Source organism: Phyllobates terribilis, unplaced genomic scaffold, assembly GCF_046119375.1.
Source record: "Phyllobates terribilis strain yellow unplaced genomic scaffold, ASM4611937v1 Scaffold_2__4_contigs__length_985480577, whole genome shotgun sequence".
NCBI lineage: Eukaryota > Metazoa > Chordata > Amphibia > Anura > Dendrobatidae > Phyllobates > Phyllobates terribilis.
The window spans coordinates 362170200-362191165 of NW_027362762.1; the positions used below are offsets into that span (position 1 = coordinate 362170200).

Genomic DNA, 20966 nt, shown 5'->3' on the forward strand with positions numbered 1-20966 from the left:
TCATTATATCATGTCCGTGCTCTCCCCACCCCATCATCATTTATCATTTACTCTCCCCCACCCCACATTCGTTATGTGCAGCTCATTATCCCCCTACTACCAATTCCCCCATGTGCAGCTCTCAAACCCCCCCATGTGCAGCTCTCATCCCCCCCATGTGCACATCTCTCACCCCCTCCCCCACATGTGCCCCTCTCTCGTCCCCCTCCCCCACATGTGCCCCTCTCTCATCCCCCTCCACCACATGTGCACCTCTCTCACCCCACCACATGTGCATCTCCCATCTCCCCCCCCCACACATGTGCATCTCCCATCTCCCCCCCACACACACACACACACACATGTGCATCTCCCATCTCCCCCCACACACACATGTGCATCTCCCATCTCCCCCCCCACACACACACACACATGTGCATCTCCCATCTCCCCCCCACACACATGTGCATCTCCCATCTCCCCCCCACACACACATGTGCATCTCCCATCTCCCCCCACACACACACATGTGCATCTCCCATCTCCCCCCACACACACATGTGCATCTCCCATCCCCCCCCCACACACACATGTGCATCTCCCATCTCCCCCCCCACACACATGTGCATCTCCCATCTCCCCCCCCACACACACACACACACATGTGCATCTCCCATCCCCCCCCCACACACATGTGCATCTCCCATCTCCCCCCCCACACACATGTGCATCTCCCATCTCCCCCCCACACACACACACACACACACACACACACATGTGCATCTCCCATCTCTCCACTCCTAGTTAATTGTATTTAAAAAAAAATAAAACTTGTTATACTTACCCCCATGCGATCCCTGCAGAATCCTGGCGCTCGTCCAAATCGCTGACAGCAGGTTCTCCTGACTTCCGGCCATGTGACGGCACCGTCACATGACCGGAAGTCAGGGGAATCATGAAGGCGCTGCTGCAACAGCGCAGCTCAGCGCTGAAATGTCCCGGACCCGGCGCATAGCATGGGGCCGGGGGCCCCATGAGGAGAGAGACGCACAAGAGGGGGGCCCCCGAGGGGGGCCCTACCGGCCGGGCCCCATACTGGAGTCAGGGCAGTCATGCCCTGATGGCGGCCCTGCTGGAGGCTGGAGGGGCCCCCTCTCCCTCGGGGCCCCCGTTCAATGAACCGGCTGCACGGGCGGTAGTTCCGCCCCTGTGCCCATATGTAGTAATGCACAAATCATCCACATCAGTGTGTAATTGTAGCATGATCAAGGAAGTTGATATAATCATACCTGGGTCCAGGTGGGGTCCTGTGAAGAGTGTGGCGCTATCCATATATATATCTATCTAATTTAAAAGAAAATGGAACAGCACCAGAGATTTATAGTGATGGATGCAAAACCTTCCAGACAATGTTGCCATTGTCATGCAGATATACGATCAAAAAAGAAAGGAAGACCAAATCGGGCGCTTAGCCTCGCTCTTTCCACTTGCCCTTATGCGGTAGCAAGTGGGGTAATTATTGTTGGGGTTCATCTCAGCCTTGCATTGGCACCTGACATGAAGCCAAGGTTAGTATTAGAGAAGCTAACCGCATAGTAAAATTTGTGAAATAAAGACACAGCAAGAAAATAATCCTTTATTTGAAGTAAAAAAATACACTTTTTCTTTTTCATTTAAAAATAAGGCTGCGTGCCCACGATGTGTTTTTCATGCGTTTCCGCTGCGGAGTAATCCGCACCCCATGGTCCCCAATGGCATTCCGCAATGTCAATGCACATGCTGCGGATTATTCCGCAGCGTTTCTGCAGCGCTCATAAATCCGCAGCATGTTCATTAATTTTACGGAAGCGCAGCGGAATTGCCGCCATTGACTTGCATTGAGACGCATATAATCCGTGTCTGTACATTTGTACATGCGGATTATATGCGTTTCAATGTGCGGATGGTACCCAAGTCTGGAGGAGAGAAGACTCTCATCCAGACCTGGGTACCATTGTACCTGTAAGGCTATGTGCCCACGTTGCATTTATGAAGCAGAAAATTTCTGCTGCATAAATGCAAGTCCTCTCCCGGAAAAACGCATGCGGAATTCCGCACGCGTTTATCGCGCGTTTATCACGCGTTTTCCACATGCGGAATTGCCTTGCGTTTTTTATGCATTGAACAAAGGCAATTCTGCTTGCGGAAACGCAAAATTAAATGACATGCTGCGGATTTTTGAACGCAGCATAAACGCTGCGGAAAAATCCGCAGCATGTGCATAGAACTTGCGGAATCCCATTGGGGACCATGGGGTGCGTGTTACCAAGCGTTTTACAAGCGTTTCCGCTGCGGAAATTTCGCATCAAAAACGCTTGAAAAATGCTACGTGGGCACACAGCCTATAAAAAATAATAAAATAATAAATAAAGTTTATATTCACCTGTCCGGCGGCTTCTCTCTGCTTGCCGGCAGCGCTTATCTTCCAGGACCTGAGATGACGTCGCGGTCATGTGACCGCAGGCTGTCTCGCGAGAGCCCGGCAACCAGAAGAAGCCAGGACGAGCACGACAGCACACACGGCGGGGCATCGGAGGCAAGTATAGCTTTATTTTTTTATTTTTACGGTCACACTATATAAATCCATGCCGTTTGCATGGATTTATACAGTGTGACCTAGTTGTCAAGCACTTTCCAAGTAATGCTATCGCCTGGAAAGTGCTTGTCAGTCCGCATGTGGAAACACATGCGTTAACGCATGTGGATACACATGTGAATCCGCATGTATTCCGCATGTATTCTGCAGGAAAAACGCATGCACAATCTGAATGCGTTTTTTCTGCCAGGGAGATGCAGAAATGCTGCAGAAATTTTCTGCTTTATTTCTGCATCGTGGGCACATAGCCTAACAAATACAGTTATACTCACCTAACACCCATTCCATTGGAACCATTATCTCCTGGAAAAAAACAGAAAATAATAAACAGCAAAAATACTCACCTAACGCCCATTCCAATGAAGCCCTGGTCTCCTGTAAAAAAAAATAAAAAACAACCATATCCCTCATCAGTCTGACGTGTTGAAATAATCCACAGTGTTCCACGCAGATCTCACTTGTAGAACAGTCACATCAGCAGATGTGACTGCTCTACAGAACAGCTGGCTACACACTGGCACAGGAGTGTCATCACTCCTGTGTCAGTGTATAGCGCTGAGCTGCCATGAGAGAGGTCACAGGAGTTCATCAACTGATGAGCCAAGGTGACCTCACTTACGGCATCACCGCTGCGTGAGAATTTTTACCGTAGATCATAGTCACAGCTGCGGGATCACACTGACATCTGACAGCGTGATTCGGCAGCGCTGTTACCTGCACGATGTTACAAGGGCCAGTTTCCCGCGCTGACACACAGATTCCTATGGTTGCTTGGGTCCCAATTTGAGTTTGTGTTCGGGTAAAGGTGCCCCAACACGAACCTTTTTTTGATGTTCAGGTAAAGTCGACGAACCCGAACATCAAAAGGTTTGCTCATGTCTATTAACCATTAAAGGCTGCTCTCAATCTCTGACAGCGGCATTCAAGATGCGCTGACCGGACATGTATCACAAGCCCCACCCAGAAGTGAGTCCTAAGACCTAAGAGGACTAAAAAGTAAACTAAAAACATTTATAAAAATAGTTTTAAAATATAAAAAAAATAAAAATTCAAATCACCCCCTCATTTCCTCTGTGAAAATAAAAAGATAAAAAAAACAGATTTGGCATTGCTGCATCCATAAAAGTCCGGTCTATCAAACTATAAAATTAATTTTTCCATGTAATCATTGTAAAAAGAAAAAAATTGAAATGACACAATTGCGTTTTTTTCGGTCACAACTCCCTAAAAAAATGAAATAAAAAGTGATCAAAACTTCAAATGTATCACAATTTGGTATTAATTAAATTGTCAATTTACCGTGTAAAAATCAAGCCCTCGCACAGCTCCACTGATCCTAAAAATAAAAACATTATGGGTCTTGGAAAATGGCGATACCAACTAAAAAATTTTAACACACTTCCAAATTTCTTTCATCTCTTAAATAGCAAAAAAAAAACTATGCAAGTAGGGTATTGGCATAATTGTACTGACCTGGAGAACCATGGTGCCAGGTCATTCTTACCACACAAGGAAGTAAAGTTGCCCAGCATCCAACCACAAGGTGATCTCCTGTTTGCTGTGAATCTATCTAGTGTGAACACTCTCCTAGGCTATAACCAGCATTTATGGGGTAGGTAAGATCCTTCCTGCTGGGGACATGGCAGTGTCAGTGCAGATGAAGTGCAGCCCAGCTGTGGCTGCTTGCTGCTGGGATTCCAGTGCTGGCCATTAGGTGGAGCTCTGCTATTCCGGCTTCCAGCCCCGCGCCTGTGCCTGATCTCACTCCTCTTCGTTCTGTCTGTCTGGCTGTGGGATTACAACAATGTGGATGCAGTGTGGGAAGCAGCGATACTTGTGCGACTTCTTCCTCTGAGGACGAGGACTGTGGAGGACTCCGGGCGCGATGTTTGGGGAGTCGGTGTTCTGTGACAGGAGGCTGTGCTATGCTGTAAGTGACTTGTGATGGTCAGGGACTAATCTGCTCTCAGTGCAGACGGTGCAGTCACAGACATGTGCACAGAGACTGTTATAGTCTATGGATTGCATCAGGCTTTGTTACTCACACTTTAGACTTTTTTTTGACTTGTTGATCATTATAATGTAGACTCTAACATTTTACACCATTTTCCTGGTTGCATTGTGTTTCACCAGAAGTGGGACCCCCTCCTCCTGAGACTATCAGCATGTGCTACATAGGGTGCTACATAGTGTGCTACATAGGGTGCTACATAGGGTGCTACATAGTGTGCTACATAGTGTGCTACATAGTGTGCTACATAGTGTGCTACATAGTGTGCTACATAGTGTGCTACATAGTGTGCTACATAGTGTGCTACATAGGGTGCTACATAGGGTGCTACATAGTGTGCTACATAGTGTGCTACATAGTGTGCTACATAGTGTGCTACATAGTGTGCTACATAGTGTGCTACATAGTGTGCTACATAGAGTGCTACATAGAGTGCTACATAGAGTGCTACATAGAGTGCTACATAGTGTGCTACATAGGGTGCTACATAGAGTGCTACATAGAGTGCTACATAGAGTGCTACATAGAGTGCTACATAGGGTGCTACATAGTGTAAGATAATGTCCAGAAGACACTGCCTTCTATATTGAGTGTATTGCTGTATACTAGTACTCTGATGATATACAGTGGCTATGCTCCTTGTATACTGAGTGTATTGCTGTATATACAGTGACTATGCTCCTTCTATATTGAGTGTATTGCTGTATACTAGTACTGTGATGATATACAGTGGCTATGCTCCTTCTATATTGAGTGTATTGCTATATACCTAGTACTCTGATGATATACAGTGGCTATGCTCCTTGTATACTGAGTGTATTGCTGTATATACAGTGGCTATGCTCCTTCTATATTGAGTGTATTGCTATATACCTAGTACTCTGATGATATACATTGGCTATGCTCCTTGTGTACTGAGTGTATTGCTGTATATACAGTGACTATGTTCCTTCTATATTGAGTGTATTGCTATATACCTAGTACTCTGATGATGTACAGTGGCTATGCTCCTTGTATACTGAGTGTATTGCTGTATATACAGTGACTATGCTCCTTCTATATTGAGTGTATTGCTATATACCTAGTACTCTGATGATATACAGTGGCTATGCTCCTTGTATACTGAGTGTATTGCTGTATATACAGTGACTGTGCGCCTTCTATATTGAGTGTATTGCTATATACCTAGTACTGTGTGATGATATACAGTGGCTATGCTCCTTGTATACTGAGTGTATTGCTGTATATACAGTGACTATGCTCCTTCTATATTGAGTGTATTGCTATATACCTAGTACTGTGTGGTGATATACAGTGACTATGCTTGCTATGGATGATATTCACTACTCATGCTTATTTGTTTGCCTTGTGTTGCCTTCCATATACAATCTAATAGTCCATGGCCTTTTTTGGAAGCAGAAGGTGATGGTGAAGTTTGTGGTGCGGCTGCAGTGCAGTCAGTGATGGTCACCCAGCAGGATGTGTGCATGGGCTGATAGACAACATCTGCTCTGCCTACAGGGCGGCTCAAGCTGAAAAACCTCTATGGAGATGGGGTTGATTTATACCATTCTCACTGTGATGGATGACCAAGATCTTATTTGTCCCTTGACTTTTCTGTGACTTATTTTTAACAATCCAGGGACCTGCTGAAACTAGAAAGAGAAAAACTTCCTTCTCTCCTTACTGTTAATCTTCCTACGGCCCCAACACTTAGTACAGTGTGACGTTTCTTCGTTGGTGACCTAACATAATGGGGATGATGAGCTCACATTCTGTTATCTCACTGTGCAATGAGGTCACAGTTCATTACATCACCATGTGATTAGGTCACATTCCGTTACATCACTATACAATGAGGTCACATTCCGTTACATCACTACACGATGAGGTCATATTCTATTACATCACTATACGGTGAGGTCACATTCCGTCACATCACTATACGGTGAGGTCACATTCCGTCACATCACTGTACGGTGAGGTCACATTCCGTCACATCACTGTACGGTGAGGTGACATTGCGTCACATCACTGTACGGTGAAGTCACATTGCGTTACATCACTGTACGGTGAGGTCACATTGCGTCACATCACTGTACGGTGAAGTCACATTGCGTTACATCACTGTACGGTGAGGTCACATTGCGTCACATCACTGTACGGTGAGGTCACATTGCGTCACATCACTGTACGGTGAGGTCACATTGCGTCACATCACTGTACGGTGAGGTCACATTGCGTCACATCACTGTACGGTGAGGTCACATTGCGTCACATCACTGTACGGTGAGGTCACATTGCGTCACATCACTGTACGGTGAGGTCACATTGCGTCACATCACTGTACGGTGAGGTCACATTGCGTCACATCACTGTACGGTGAGGTCACATTGCGTCACATCACTGTACGGTGAGGTCACATTGCGTCACATCACTGTACGGTGAGGTCACATTGCGTCACATCACTGTACGGTGAGGTCACATTGCGTCACATCACTGTACGGTGAGGTCACATTGCGTCACATCACTGTGCGGTGAGGTCACATTGCGTCACATCACTGTGCGGTGAGGTCACATTGCGTCACATCACTGTGCGGTGAGGTCACATTGCGTCACATCACTGTGCGGTGAGGTCACATTGCGTCACATCACTGTGCGGTGAGGTCACATTGCGTCACATCACTGTGCGGTGAGGTCACATTGCGTCACATCACTGTGCGGTGAGGTCACATTGCGTCACATCACTGTGCGGTGAGGTCACATTGCGTCACATCACTGTGCGGTGAGGTCACATTGCGTCACATCACTGTGCGGTGAGGTCACATTGCGTCACATCACTGTCGTCGTATCATCTTTATGGTCTAGTAAATAAACTGGACTGCTGGAGGGAACAACGCAAAATAATAATTTGGGGGGCGTATATATATGACAAGTTTTATTATTTACATTTGTTTAAGATTTTTGCACACAGATCAACAATGGCTCTAACCTGTTTATATGCATAGTAATATTTTATGCAACATCATCAATAGGGACCTCAGTAACAATATGTATGGTACTAAAATCGCAGCATAAATCATTTAAATTTGGAATGTATACCATATCGGATTTTATTGGTTATTTTTGTGCAGTCTTTAAATGTATATGGCAATTTGACAAGTCATAAATGATATCCGCTGTGAGGCACATTAAACATGCCGCCTATAGATTTGTAACACCGTTATATGGAAGATGTTTCTGTATGAATGTTTATATGACGCTTATAATCCTGCAGCGGGATATGAATATTTCAGAAAACCAACCATGCCGAGATCTCGTGGCCCATCACTGTGGCACAAAGATTGGGAAAGATCTTATTTTCATTTTTTTGCTGTCTGCACTTAGCATAAGGTAAAAGTTCATTCTCTCCATGACAAAAGCAGATGTTTCAGTGTTTATGAAGAATGGGCAGCTCATGACTATAGTATAGTCCTCACTTTAAATGGCTTTACACTTTATTGTCATTATGCAAAGACTAGCTGGCAAAGCTTTCAATGTTGTATGTACTTTTAACAAAATGTATATAGACATTAATTGTTCTCCCAAGAGACTGGGATGGTCATTTTGCCTGCAGCACATTAGGCTGATTGACAATTAGATGGGTATACAGATAATTATCTGGACATTGTTATGTGCTCTGCATTTACACTCGGTAAAGACATGTTTACTTCATATGTGAATGTGTAAAATGGAGCAATCCCTACAATTCCCATAATGGAAGTCCCCTTCTAATCACTCTCTATGCAGTAACAATGGTGATGATCAAAGTGATGGGATTAGGTTGAGATCTGTGTACATTTTGCTTAATGCATTCATTTATACATAGTGTGGGTGCAAATAAGAACAAGTGAGATCTGTCTCATCTCTGTATGTAGATACCCTAATGAGTGCTGCAACTTGGATGATGGGATGAAAAATTGCATCTACTACATTAGTGGACAATGGTATTAAAGGTACAGATTTTTATGAATAATGTTGACAGGTACAATCACCTTGGTCAAATTTTCAAATATGCTTTCTCCAGTAAGGACCCCAGGCATATGGGCAGTGCTTCTTATAGCCAATGTGTCCAGATATGTATCTGTCCAAAGAGTTTCCAGCTGGAAGCCAACATGTGTTACAAATAGAGATGTTAATGTCCGGTGCTAAACGCCGAACATGAATTTCTCCCGGAAGTCCGTTGCAATGTTCGGAGTTCCGGGGAAGCCCAGGAGAGAGAGAATTTTCCACCAAAAAGTTTGGGTTCCCATTGTTTTCAATGGGGTTTGGGTTTGGGTACAGTTCTGGGACCTGAACTGAACTTTGGACTAAAGTTCAGGTCGAGTACCAGAACCCAAACTTCCATGGGTCCGCTCATCCCTAGTTACAAAGTAAGAGTGTGCTACATGTCTATTATTGACCTCTCCTTGGGCTTTCCTGGAGGGGTTGCAGTGGTAGCAGTGGCGCTTGAACCTTGGTGCATTTAGAGGCACAAAGACCACTCTCACACATACGTGGATATCATAGATGAGAGCTTTTTTACATTTTGTTGCGCTGGTGCCCAAGAGCTTAAAGTGCCTCTCGTTAAGAAAATTTAGAGAACCCCTTTAAAGGGCTGCGGAATAAATGTTATTTTGGGGTTTTCCCATAGCTGGTTGCATGGCGGAATGTCTTCGATTATCTCAGGGAATGCGGCATGCCTGTGCTTATTTGTGTGTTTTCAGAAAACATGAAACTCTTTCTGGTTGTTATGTTTAGAGTGCTTTATTTTGAAGTGTCAGGCTCCAGCAAACCACTTCCTTCTGGTACAATGCATAAGTCGAGCCATTTCCTTTATTCTGATGTATAGAGACGTTTGTTACAGGGTGCATAATGCTGACGTTAATGAAAATTTCTTCTTGTGCCAGATGCCAATGAAGAGCCTGGATTGTTTTGCGCTTATTAATGTTTGTTGTAGTTTGCCCGATTTCATTTGCTTATGCCATTTTCTTGTGCATTGTACTTTGTGTGTTTTTTCTCTGAATACAGTACAGTCATTTTGTATGAGTTAGTTAATAATCTCCTAGGATATGTTTAGGTTAGCTACTGTTCCTACAATTGCCAAGTAAAGAATTACAAGGTAGTAATTGGTGCATGCACTTCCACATACCTAGAAAGAAAATTCCTTATATCCTATGAAGAATTTTGTTAACAATCAAATTTTAACATATCCCTCAGGCACCCTGTAACTTCATTGCTTATGCACACCACACCAATGGCTTCCAGGTGCTGCTATTCTTTCTCACTTCATTGGATGCTTTCCATAATATGTACTTGGTTTTATTTTGGGATTAGACATGAAAAGTCACAGCCAAAAGTTGCTTTATAAGCTTCATTAAATGAAAGCAAGATGATTATTATAGGGCAGCAACATCCAAAAATGCCTCTCAAAATGGTCATATAATTTATAAATTCAATATTTCCTGGAACTTCTGAAACTCATTCTAGCTTTTTGGCAATAAAGAGAAAAATAAAACACTGCATCAATGACAGCCATAGTGATACAACCAACACAAACAATATGATACAGCTGGTTTAACACTAGAACTACTGCATGTTTCATAATACCTATAAGTACCACTAGGGGTCAGTTTGACCCCCATTCAAAAGTATTGACTCTGGAATAAAAATAACTTATTTGCCATACATCTTGTTGATGTAGTAGGATGTCCATCATCCTCTCCATGATCTTCGGTATTGTCAATTACATCACTGTTCCTGCTTGACTCCAATTCTTTAGAAATGTTATGAGGAAAATTTTGTTCATCAGACTGTATTTGTTCCTGATTTTCTTCTTCTGACTCATTTTCAGATAACTTCTGAAGACATTTCAAAATGTTGTCGTTTGTCAGACCCTTTTGCTTACTCATGCTTTAAAGATACGTTGCAAAAAGTGACCTGTAAGATCGCAGAAGTAATACAATTATGTATGGGGTCAAATTGACCCTTTTGGTACTTATAGGTATGAATTGTAAAATCTGGGCACTTGAAAAAATTACAATTCAATTTTGTGTAATAAAAAAAACACTACTATGAATAAATAAAAGTCACAAAACCTCAGAACTCATTTGTTCATTTCATAAATCAATAGTACACATGGAAATAGGAAACTTTGTAATAGCTTATCAGAGAAATCTGCTTTTTCTTCCAGAACTGGTCATTTATTCTCAAAAATCCCAACTCACAAGTAAAACCTGTAATGAAGACAGATTTTTACATTCCTAAGGTAGATGACAGTTGCAATCAATAAGATTCTATGTAGCTGGGAGTAAGGGGGAGGAGCTCTGCTTCTAGCTCCTCCCACCTCCCTCTTTCCATAGTATCTTATCAGTAAGAACTGCCATCTCCTATCTTGGTTATGTACAAATCTGCCTTTACTGAATACAGATTTTACCTGTGTATTGGCAATTTTGAGAATGAATAATCAGTCCAGGAAGAGAAGAAGCAGATTTCTCTGAAGAGATATATTACAGAGTTGCTTATTTTCACGTGTACTATTGAATTATGAAATAAAAACTAAAATGAAGATTACCCTTTAAGGATCTGTAAGCTTTTCTATATTTTACTCCCTGTCAGTAATACATGCTGGACTTTTGTTCTCTGAATCCAGGATGCTGATGCCTTCACTAGCTATCATGAACTATCACAGCAGCTTCATTCCTGCACTGCTTTCCCATTCTGCAGAAAATCAGTGCAAGAATGTACAGAACCTTTAACATGTACCTATCATTTCAACAGAATTTAGGATTAAATACATGGGTCTGCAGACCTCATACTATATATTGTGTTTAAATAGGTTTTGGTACACTTACTGGTGTTTTTTGGCCCTGCATTTTCCAAATTTTGAAAACTCATCTTTCTGTTGTTACATGCAGTTTTACAGACAGGAGAGCAGGCGCCGAAAGTGACTTTTTTTGATAAAAGAAGTCATTTATAATTTTCTAAGTCACTAGGTTGAGCATAAGTTTGTTGAAATGACAGTGAATATTTTTTTTTTTTTTCTTAATTCCTCTTTTCATGTCTTTATTAAAAAATATGTCTAATGAATATGGCCAAGTAATATAGTTATGTGAAAACAATTACTTTTGACATATGATAACCATTTTCTTGGTAGGTTTATGTAGGTCCCATTATCAGTCCATGGGGTTAATGAGATCTAATAGTACGTCCTATTTTCAGTCAATTGGCTGCACAAGGATCCAATAAAATCTGTTTGTAAACTGATTTACTATGTCCATCATATAAAGAACTACCTGTGGTAGCACAAGGCATCAGTACATGTTCACACAGCTTTCATCCAGTAACACTAGTTCACCACTATGTTTTGCTTCTGTTGTATATGTGGAGCAATTCAACAAGTCTGTTATTACACTAGTGTGAATAATCTTTGCTAAGGCCATTAAAATGAATGAGCGGGACTAAAGAGACATCATATTGTGTGCTCTCACATCCAAGTTTTTCAGGTATTTTCTCTTTGAAAACGTGTAAAGGACAGATGCACTTCTACAGCTATTAGGTCTCATTTTATGAAACTTGCAGTAGTAAGATACCAGCTGGCCAGGTTGATATTTTTGCATATTTTGAGCCTCAATGACTTGTTAGTAAATGAGCCTTGGATTTCCCTAATAACATAATTAGCAGCTTCCAGGGTTAGTAGTTTGATCTGACCCTCCATCCTTCCAGTGTTGACATGTCTTCTTGTAGTGGTTTACTTTGAATGTAGTTATTTTATGTGTCTCCACTTCAGTAACCCGATAAGCTTCACTTTTGGCTGCAGAAAGCTTGACATCACATTTCCAATTTTTACACATTCTTTTTCCTTTAATTCTACAGGGTGTGTGTTTAACCAGTATCACAGTTACAAGAAATGAACAGTAAATAATCTTACTACTTGATATTAGCTGCTAAACTCCAAAACGATCAGAAGGCCTCTTTCACATGTCCTGATATTTCCGGTACTGGAAAAACCAGTACCGGAGATATCCGTGTCTGTGTGTTTTATATGTGTGGCAACCGTGTGTCGCATCATTATCACACGTATCGACCCCTGAGAAAAGCACAGTTTGCACTGTTCTCAGGCGCCGGGTGCTGAATGCAGCTCATATCATTGTTGCCTGATCTCCCTGAGATCAACCTGGCCAGGCAACAATAATGGGAGTTGTAGTCATCACCTGCAGTGTACATTGTGAGTAAAATCAAGAATTAAATAAAAAAGTTTAGTAATGTGTTCCGATATGTTAGAGGGTCAGTGCTTGTGGTAGGTTGGGCGGAGGAAGACACATTGGTCTCAAGCCTCGCAGAACTGGTACAACACTGTCATAAACACGGTCATAAAGACAATTACATTAGATTATTATCCGGCCAACCTGCCAATTTCTCTGGGACCATTTAACATTTTAATGTTAGAACTTTCCTTCAACGTCAGTTTGATTTCAACAGAGGAGTATAGAGGAGAGACGTGGGAGCTGGATTAGTCGGGCAGCAGAGTTAAGGATGGACTGGAGAGGTGCGAGACTGTTAGCAGGAAGGCCACAGAGGAGGATATTGCAGCAAACTATACAGCTTTAATGTGCTCATACACATTATATAACTGTCTGTCAAACGATCATCTCTCCAGACTTCCCTTCCCTTATATACTGGACATTCATGCCTGCTTGATTGTGCACGCATGTATTTCAATGGGAGAGTTAATGCTACAGCTTTGTATACACTATGACTTATGCTGAAAACTCATCATAGCTTGTTATGACCCATGATTTAATACTGAGGTGCATGGCGTAATGGGACCACCCCACAAGGCATGTCCTAGGACCACCCCACAAGGCATGTCCTAGGGCAAGTTGCAGCTGGCTACAACCTGACAGTGATACTGTGGCAATTTTCCTCTCTCATCTTTGCTCCTGGTTGACAAGTGACAGTATCCCTGTAAAATGTCAATGTGCTCTTCGCCCATTGATATATACTCTTTTTTTCAACGGTTATCATTTTGTTGCCTTTATGATGTGTCTTTGGGATAAGTTTAAAAAAGCCCATATAAAACATTTATGGAATGTCAGGTTGCAGTAATTATATGTTGTCATTCTAGATTGAAGCAGATAATTTATAGATAAGAACTTAAAAGACCTCTTGATTTTCTGCTGCAGCGCACTGACAGATACTCACTCCAGTCCGTACAAAAACAGACTTGCTCATCTGCTCCACATGTTCATCAGTAGCAAAACAAAGTGGTGAACTTTTGTTACTGGATGAAAGCTCTGGGAACGCTGGCCCTGATGACTTCTGTTATCATAGGCGGCCTGGTAACTCTTTGTAGCTCATCCAGTGCTGCACATTGTCAGCTCTCAGATGTACCTACCTGTAAGAGGCGAGTTTGGGAGCAGCCTCCCAGGAAAAATATTATTTCTGCAAACAAGGAATCCTACAAATCACAGCCACTGAAATCACCTCGTCCCGCACAAGGGCTTCGGATTTGTCTCTGTTTATATTGGCTTTGTGGATTCATGCAGGAAAAATGGGATGTGTCATGTTTAGTGTTGATCGAGCAGTGAAATGCTTTAGTGCTCAGTACTCGAATTGAGTTCGTCGGACGCTCTGACATGCTCTACTCGAGTAGTGAGCACAATGGAAGTGAATGGCAAACTTGAGCATTTTTCCAGAGGACAGAAAATCTTTCTCTCTCTGCTCCTTGCTCAGATAATATACGTACCGGGATCCGAGCACTCGAGCACCATGCGGTACTTGCCACTGCTCGCTACTCGATCGAGCACCCCGATGCAGTGCCAAGCACGCTCACTCATCACTAGTCATGTTGAATGTAGGACTGGTGATGAACGTGGATGGCATGCCGCTGAATGTTACATTTGTCATTAAATCTCTTATACACCTGGTAATTGTTGTTAGGATTTGTTATTGTCCCTTTGCAATGATTGCTCTGTAGAAATGTACAAAAAAGGGAGAGAGAGTTGATGAATGCAGTGCTGCTTAGAGCAACATGTACAATGTTACAGCTCGTTGTAGCTAGGCGGTGATTATATTGCCCATGCAGAAATTGGAAACTCCTTTCTTACCATTGCTCTTGCGGAAAACAGACATTTGGTATTCAGGGTCAAGAACTAATATAACACAACCAGAAAAAATGATGGCATAAGGGGCCCATTAAACAACTAAACCCTTGTGTAAGAACCCCTAAAAAATACTCTTTATTGAAAATTATTTTAAAATCAACACATATATAGACGTACACGAGTTAGATACTAAATATCATTCCAATGAGGGGAAAGAAGTAAGCTAATTAGGTCCCTGTTTGGATCCTATAGCTACCCCTACCTGACCGCAGGGGTTGGCACCCTAATGATCGAGAGAGGTGCCCCCGCTCCGCGATGACTGACCCTGAGGGTCCCTATTTATCCCTATAAAACGTTCTATATGAAACAAAGGTACAATTATGGTGTCAACCACTAATAAAGAATTTACTTAATTAGACAGATAGATGAGTTGAGTTGGTAGAGACAGTTGTCATATATGTCTTAGGGCCTGATCTTTGCCCTAACACTGCCCCTACCTGACAGCGGATGTAAAGCTCTACTGTATATTGGCACGCCCCGCTCATCGTCGACTCACCTTACAAGTCCCTACCCAGGCCCTGCAGTGCTCGGGGAAGATGGCTGTCAGGGGAGAACAGATCAAAGAAGGGCAGAAAAGATGACCTACTCTGCCTATATTTGACACCACAGCTCCACTCCCAACATGATATGGGATGTGGAACAAATTTTTATATACTAGATAGAGGGTATTGAGGAATATTAAATATTACTAGGTCCACAATCAGTAATCAAAGAACAGAGCAGCAGCGACATATTACAAACAGAATTCCACTGCATGTGTGCACAACTGGTTATAAGGTAGGCATATAATGTAATCATGCAGGCAAAAAAGGCCCCTCCTAGGAGGGCATATACTTATCTTAAGATATCTCCAGAAACTGCTCAAGAACTAATAGACCATAAAGGAAACCTAAAAATCAAAAGCTATGGGAAAGTGAATATGCTGGTGTCTCAATAAACAAAGATGTCTAGAAAAGATGCCCACTTTTGTGGTTCTCCTGATGAAGTCAGTTGTAATTCAAAATGCGTTGACAATAAACCACAAAACCTGTTCTACAATTTCAAGCTTTCCCTGGACATCTTTATTTACCACCGCCAGCATATCCGCTTTTCCATACCTTTTGATTTCATCATTGGATTTGCCAACCAGAGGAGCAGCTGGATCCTTTCCTACTGAGGCCGCCTAAGAATTTTCACAACTTAATCAGGTGAGCAATTGCTGCATTACAAAACATTGCTTGTCTGGTTAACACCCTGGTTAACATGTGAACATGCGTTTTTCCTGCCAGGGAGATGCAGAAAAAATCATCAGCATTTCTGAATTGTGGGCACTTAGCCTCACTAGTAGGCTGCGGCCAATAATGGGCCGCTTTTTGGCTGCAGCTCATCAATATTCCGTCAGGTCAGATGTTTGCTCTGACAACGTAGTAAAGGCTGAAGCTGTGGACCGGACGCTCATTGGCTGCAACTGGTCCTGAATTGATTAAGCTGGGGTTGTCCAGTAGTGGACAACCCCTTTAAAAGCAGCTTCATACTACTGTTAGGTCGTGTTCACACATTCAGTAATTGGTCAGTATTTTACATCAGTATCTGTAAGCTAAAATCAGGAGTGGAACAGTCAGAGGAAAAGTATAATAGAAACACGTCACCACTTCTGTATTTGTCACCCAGTTTTAATTTTGGCTTACAAATACTGATGTAAAATACTGACCAAATACTGAACATGTGAACGTGGCCTTAGATTGCATGTAAGGGACTGAGATATTGAATATCGTCACTCACTATTGCCGTGACGTGGTGGGATAGCTTTTACATTATTTTGATCAAAATTATGTTAGCTAAATACCCTTTATTATTTATTATTATTTTTGCACTGTGCGATCTATGCATTTACTTCCAGTTATTTGGGTATTTTTTCTTGTTTTTGGTTTCTCTCTGTTTAATGGCCTTGTGTGAACATGCATTTACATTTTGCATGCACATCAATTTACGTTTCAGTTCAGACCTCCAGGTTTTTTCACTATTGTGATTGTCAGAAAGACATAACGGAATGATCTACTGTATATATTGAGGTAGGAGATTAAGGGGCCCATATATTGTTCTTGCAGAGGGGCACGCTGCTGTTTGTGTCTGCCCCTGACATGAGTGTGTCTGTGGCTTGACAAGCTTTTCTTTGTAAATATGGCAGCGGTCTTTTCCTCCTAAAGTGAAACTCAACCTCTGCTGAAAAGGAACCTGTCCGCTCTTAAAGGTTGTGCAATCTGTCTGCGACATGTCCTAGAGCAGGATAAATTGAACAGATTGAAATTTTTGTGGGAAAAAATGCAGTAGAACTTAGATTTTATTCAATGAAATGTCTACTCATCCTGGGCTTAGCGGTAATGCAGATGGTCCAAATAAGTGATTGACAGCTACAATATATGGACAAAAAAATTAGAACACTTACGGCTATGTTCACACACAGCGTGTTTGCAGCTTTTTTTTTCTACATCCAAAATCTGTTGTTTTGGCAGTAATAACTTTGTGTTCAAAATGCAAGTTTCACATTTTTGCTGCTTTTTTGCTGTGTTTTTTTTGGGTGCGGGTTCCATTTGTGATTTTCCTCAAGTATATGTTCAATACTTTGTAGGACCACCTTTCACTGCAATTACAGCTGCATGTCTTTTGGGGTATGTGTCTGTCAGCTTTGCACATCTAGAGGCTGAAATTTGTTCCCATTCTAATTGCAAACTAGATCCAGCTCAGTGAGATCAAATGGAGAGGGTCTGTGAACAGCAATTTTCAAGTCTTGCCACAGATTCTCTATGGGATTTAGGTCTGGATTGTGACTGGGCCTTTCAAGCACATGACTATGCTTTGATCAAAGCCATTCCATTGTAGCTCAGGCAGTATGTTTAGGGTTGTTGTCCTACTGGACGGTGAACCTACGCCCCAGTCTCCAGTCTTTTGCAGCCTCTAACAGGTTTTCCTCCAGGATTGCCCTTTATTTAGCTCCATCCATCTTCCCTTCATCTCTGACCAACTTCTCTGTCCCTGCTGAAGAAAAGCATCCCCACAGCGTGATGCTGCCACCACTATGGTTGTCAGTAGGGTTGGTGTTTTCAGGATGATGTGCAGTGTTAGTTTTCTGCCACACACATTGTATTGCATTTAGCCCAAAAAGTTCAACTTTGGTCTCATCTGACCAGAGCACCTTCTTCCATGTGCTAGCTGTGTCCCCTGCATGTTCGTTGGTTTTCATGATGCTGCTTGATACCTAATGACCTTCCCAGAACAGCTGTACTTATACTGAGAATAAATTACACACAGGTGGACTCACTTTACTAAACATGTGACTTCTGAAGGCAATTGGTCACTCAGGATTTTATTTAGGGATATAAGACTGCAAGGGGTTGAATACAAGTGCACGTCACAATTTTTGGATTTATATTTTTTAAATAATAAGAAATCCATATATCATTTACTTTACACTTCACAAATACTTGCTACTTTGTGTTGGTATCACATAAAATCCCAATAAACTATATTTAAGTTTGTGGGTGTAATGTGAAAAATTGTGGAAAAGTTCACTGCGTCTGAATACTTTTTCAAGGCACTGTATATGCATACATACAAATGCACATATAGTTCTGGAAAATATATTTAATATAACTTGTATTTTATTCATTTAAAGTCACTGGTCATTCAAGCCAGTCTAGTGGGTGGTCCTAATCAGTGATTGCCATCTATCTCTGTATGCACACTGATTATACAGTAATGCTGGTTATTATGTTTATAGCACACTGAGGCTGTATGACAAGCTATGGAAAGGGGCGGAAAACTCCTTTCATACAGGAGACATTGTTAATCTCTCCCCCCCAGTTACTAATGTACTAATGGGTTTCTTACAAAGTGAAAATATGAAAAGGTCCATTTACAAAAGCAGGTAGGCATAGCCCTTGTGCTTTCCGCTGTCTCTGAGCATTTCTTAACATGTCTGCTAGAAAAGATAACATGGTTGATAAGAACAAGCTTTTCAACATGCATATATCTGTGATAATAGAAGGAGGAAGTGACGGATTGTCACACACCAATTCATTACACTGTTTAGGTGAAATGTATTTCTAAAAAGAAAATAATAGCAAGTAAATGTTTAACTTTTCTGCCAAATGTGTTCGTAATGGTTTTACAGTATCAAGGCTGACTGTCAAGAGAGCACATCCAGGGATGTCTATGTAGAAGTGAATAAACCATCAGTCGTGTCATATCCAGAAGCGTTCACACTGAGCCAGTATGAGAAAAGTGAGAGAGGCAAGGATTGGGAAATAAGAAACAAAAGACACAATGTATGGAACCAAAGTGCAGAACATAGGAAAGTCAGCGATTAATGAGCAGCTTCTCACAATGGGAACTTGTGTTTACTGGATTTCCCATATATTAAATTTTCAGACAAAAACAATAAAATGTATCATACTAGATTCTGACGTCATTTCCTCACTGTCAGTCCCATCACTGCCTTTTAATTCCTTTGGACTGGTCATTACATAAAGACTGTCTTAAAACCTCCAAATGAACGAACACTGGTCATTGCAATCAAACGATTCCTGTAACTGTCAATGAGACTTCTGCACCTCTGGACAGGTATTTTGGCTGACTCCTCATGAGCAAACTGCTCCAGTTGTCTTGTGTTTGAAGGTTGCCTTTTCTAGACGGCATGTTTCAGCTCTTTCCAGAGATGCTCAATAGGATTTAGGTCAGGGCTCATAGAAGGCCACTTCAGAATAGTCCAATGTTTTCCTCTTAGCCATTCTTGGGTGTTTTTAGCTGTGTGTTTTGGGTCATTATCCTGTTGCAAGACCCATGACCTGCGACCAAGACCAAGCTTTCTGACACTGGGCAGCACATTTCTCTCTAGAATCCCTTGATAGTCTTGAGATTTCATTATACCCTGCCCAGATTCAAGACACCCTGTGCCAGATGCAGAAAAGCAGCCCCCGAACATAACAGAGCCTCCTACATGTTTCACAGTAGGATAGTGTTCTTTTCTTGATATGCTTAATTTTTCCGTCTGTGAATATAGCTGATGTGCCTTGCCAAAAACTTCCATTTTTGTCTCATCTGTCCATAGGATATTCTCCCAGAAGCTTTGTGGCTTGTCAACATGTAGTTTGGCAAAATCCAGTCTGGCTGTTTTATGATTTTTTTTATTTCAACAATGGTGTACTTCTTGGTCATTTCCCATGAAGTCCACTTTAGATCAAACAACGACGGATGGTGCGAACTGACACTGATGTTCCTTGAGCTTGAAGTTCACCTTTAATCTCTTTAGAAGTTTTCCTGGGCTCTTTTGTTACCATTCGTATTATCCGTTTCTTTGATTTGTTATCAATTTTCCTCCTACGGCCACGTCCAGGGAGGTTGGCTACAGTCCCATGGATCATAAATTTCTGAATAATATGGGCAACTGTAGTCACAGGAACATCAAGCTGCTTGGAGATGGTCTTACAAATTTTGCCTTTAACATGCTTGTCTATAATTTTCTTTCTGATCTCCTGAGACAACTCTTTCCTTTGCTTCCTCTGGTCCATGTTGAGTGTAGTACACACCATGTCACCAAACAGCACAGTGAGTATCTGTAGCCCTATATACAGGCCCACTGACTGATTACAAGATTGTAGACACCTGTGATGCTAATTAGTGGACACCACTTGATTTAACATGTCCCTTTTTGTCACATTATTTTCAGGGGTACCATAATTTCTGTCCAGGCCTATTTCATGAGTTGAATTATTTTTAAAATTCTGTGAAAGCCGGGTTGAAAAGCAATATCTGACTTTGATTTGTTAATTTTCATAGATTTTTAATTTATTATTACTTTTGTCGGATTCAAGTTATTTCTGTGACCATTGTGGGTTTTTCCTTCATTAAACGAGGGGTACTAACAATTCTGACCACGTGTGTATATGTAGTTCACATGTAGAGTAAGTAACCTGGAATTAAGTGACATTATAAAATAACAAAGAACCATAAATGCAGTTTCTTTTTGGGTACATGTAACACTCATGGTTTCCTCCCATTACGTTTATATTCTGCATACGCAGATTGAGATCTCAGGAGCCAAGATCGCAATATTCGCATGCGGTGCCTCCAGCTGCCATTTTCACGGAGACCACCACATTGAAACCATGTAAGTGCGGGG

The 20966-nt window shown here is 41.9% G+C and overlaps 1 protein-coding gene across 3 annotated transcripts in view; it reads left to right on the top strand.

The window, feature by feature from the left end:
• The window catches only part of ARHGAP6 (Rho GTPase activating protein 6), an 807277-nt gene that overhangs the window by 457362 nt on the left and 328949 nt on the right, over nucleotides 1-20966 (top strand). The window contains exon 1 of one of the 3 annotated variants that reach the window (XM_073664709.1): nucleotides 4328-4544. The exons of the other annotated variants lie outside the window; for them this stretch is intronic. Within the exon in view, the coding sequence (XP_073520810.1) occupies nucleotides 4500-4544 (45 nt within the window). The 5' untranslated portion in view covers nucleotides 4328-4499. Of the gene's footprint in view, nucleotides 1-4327; nucleotides 4545-20966 lie in introns of those variants that run through there. 3 annotated transcript variants of the gene reach the window in all.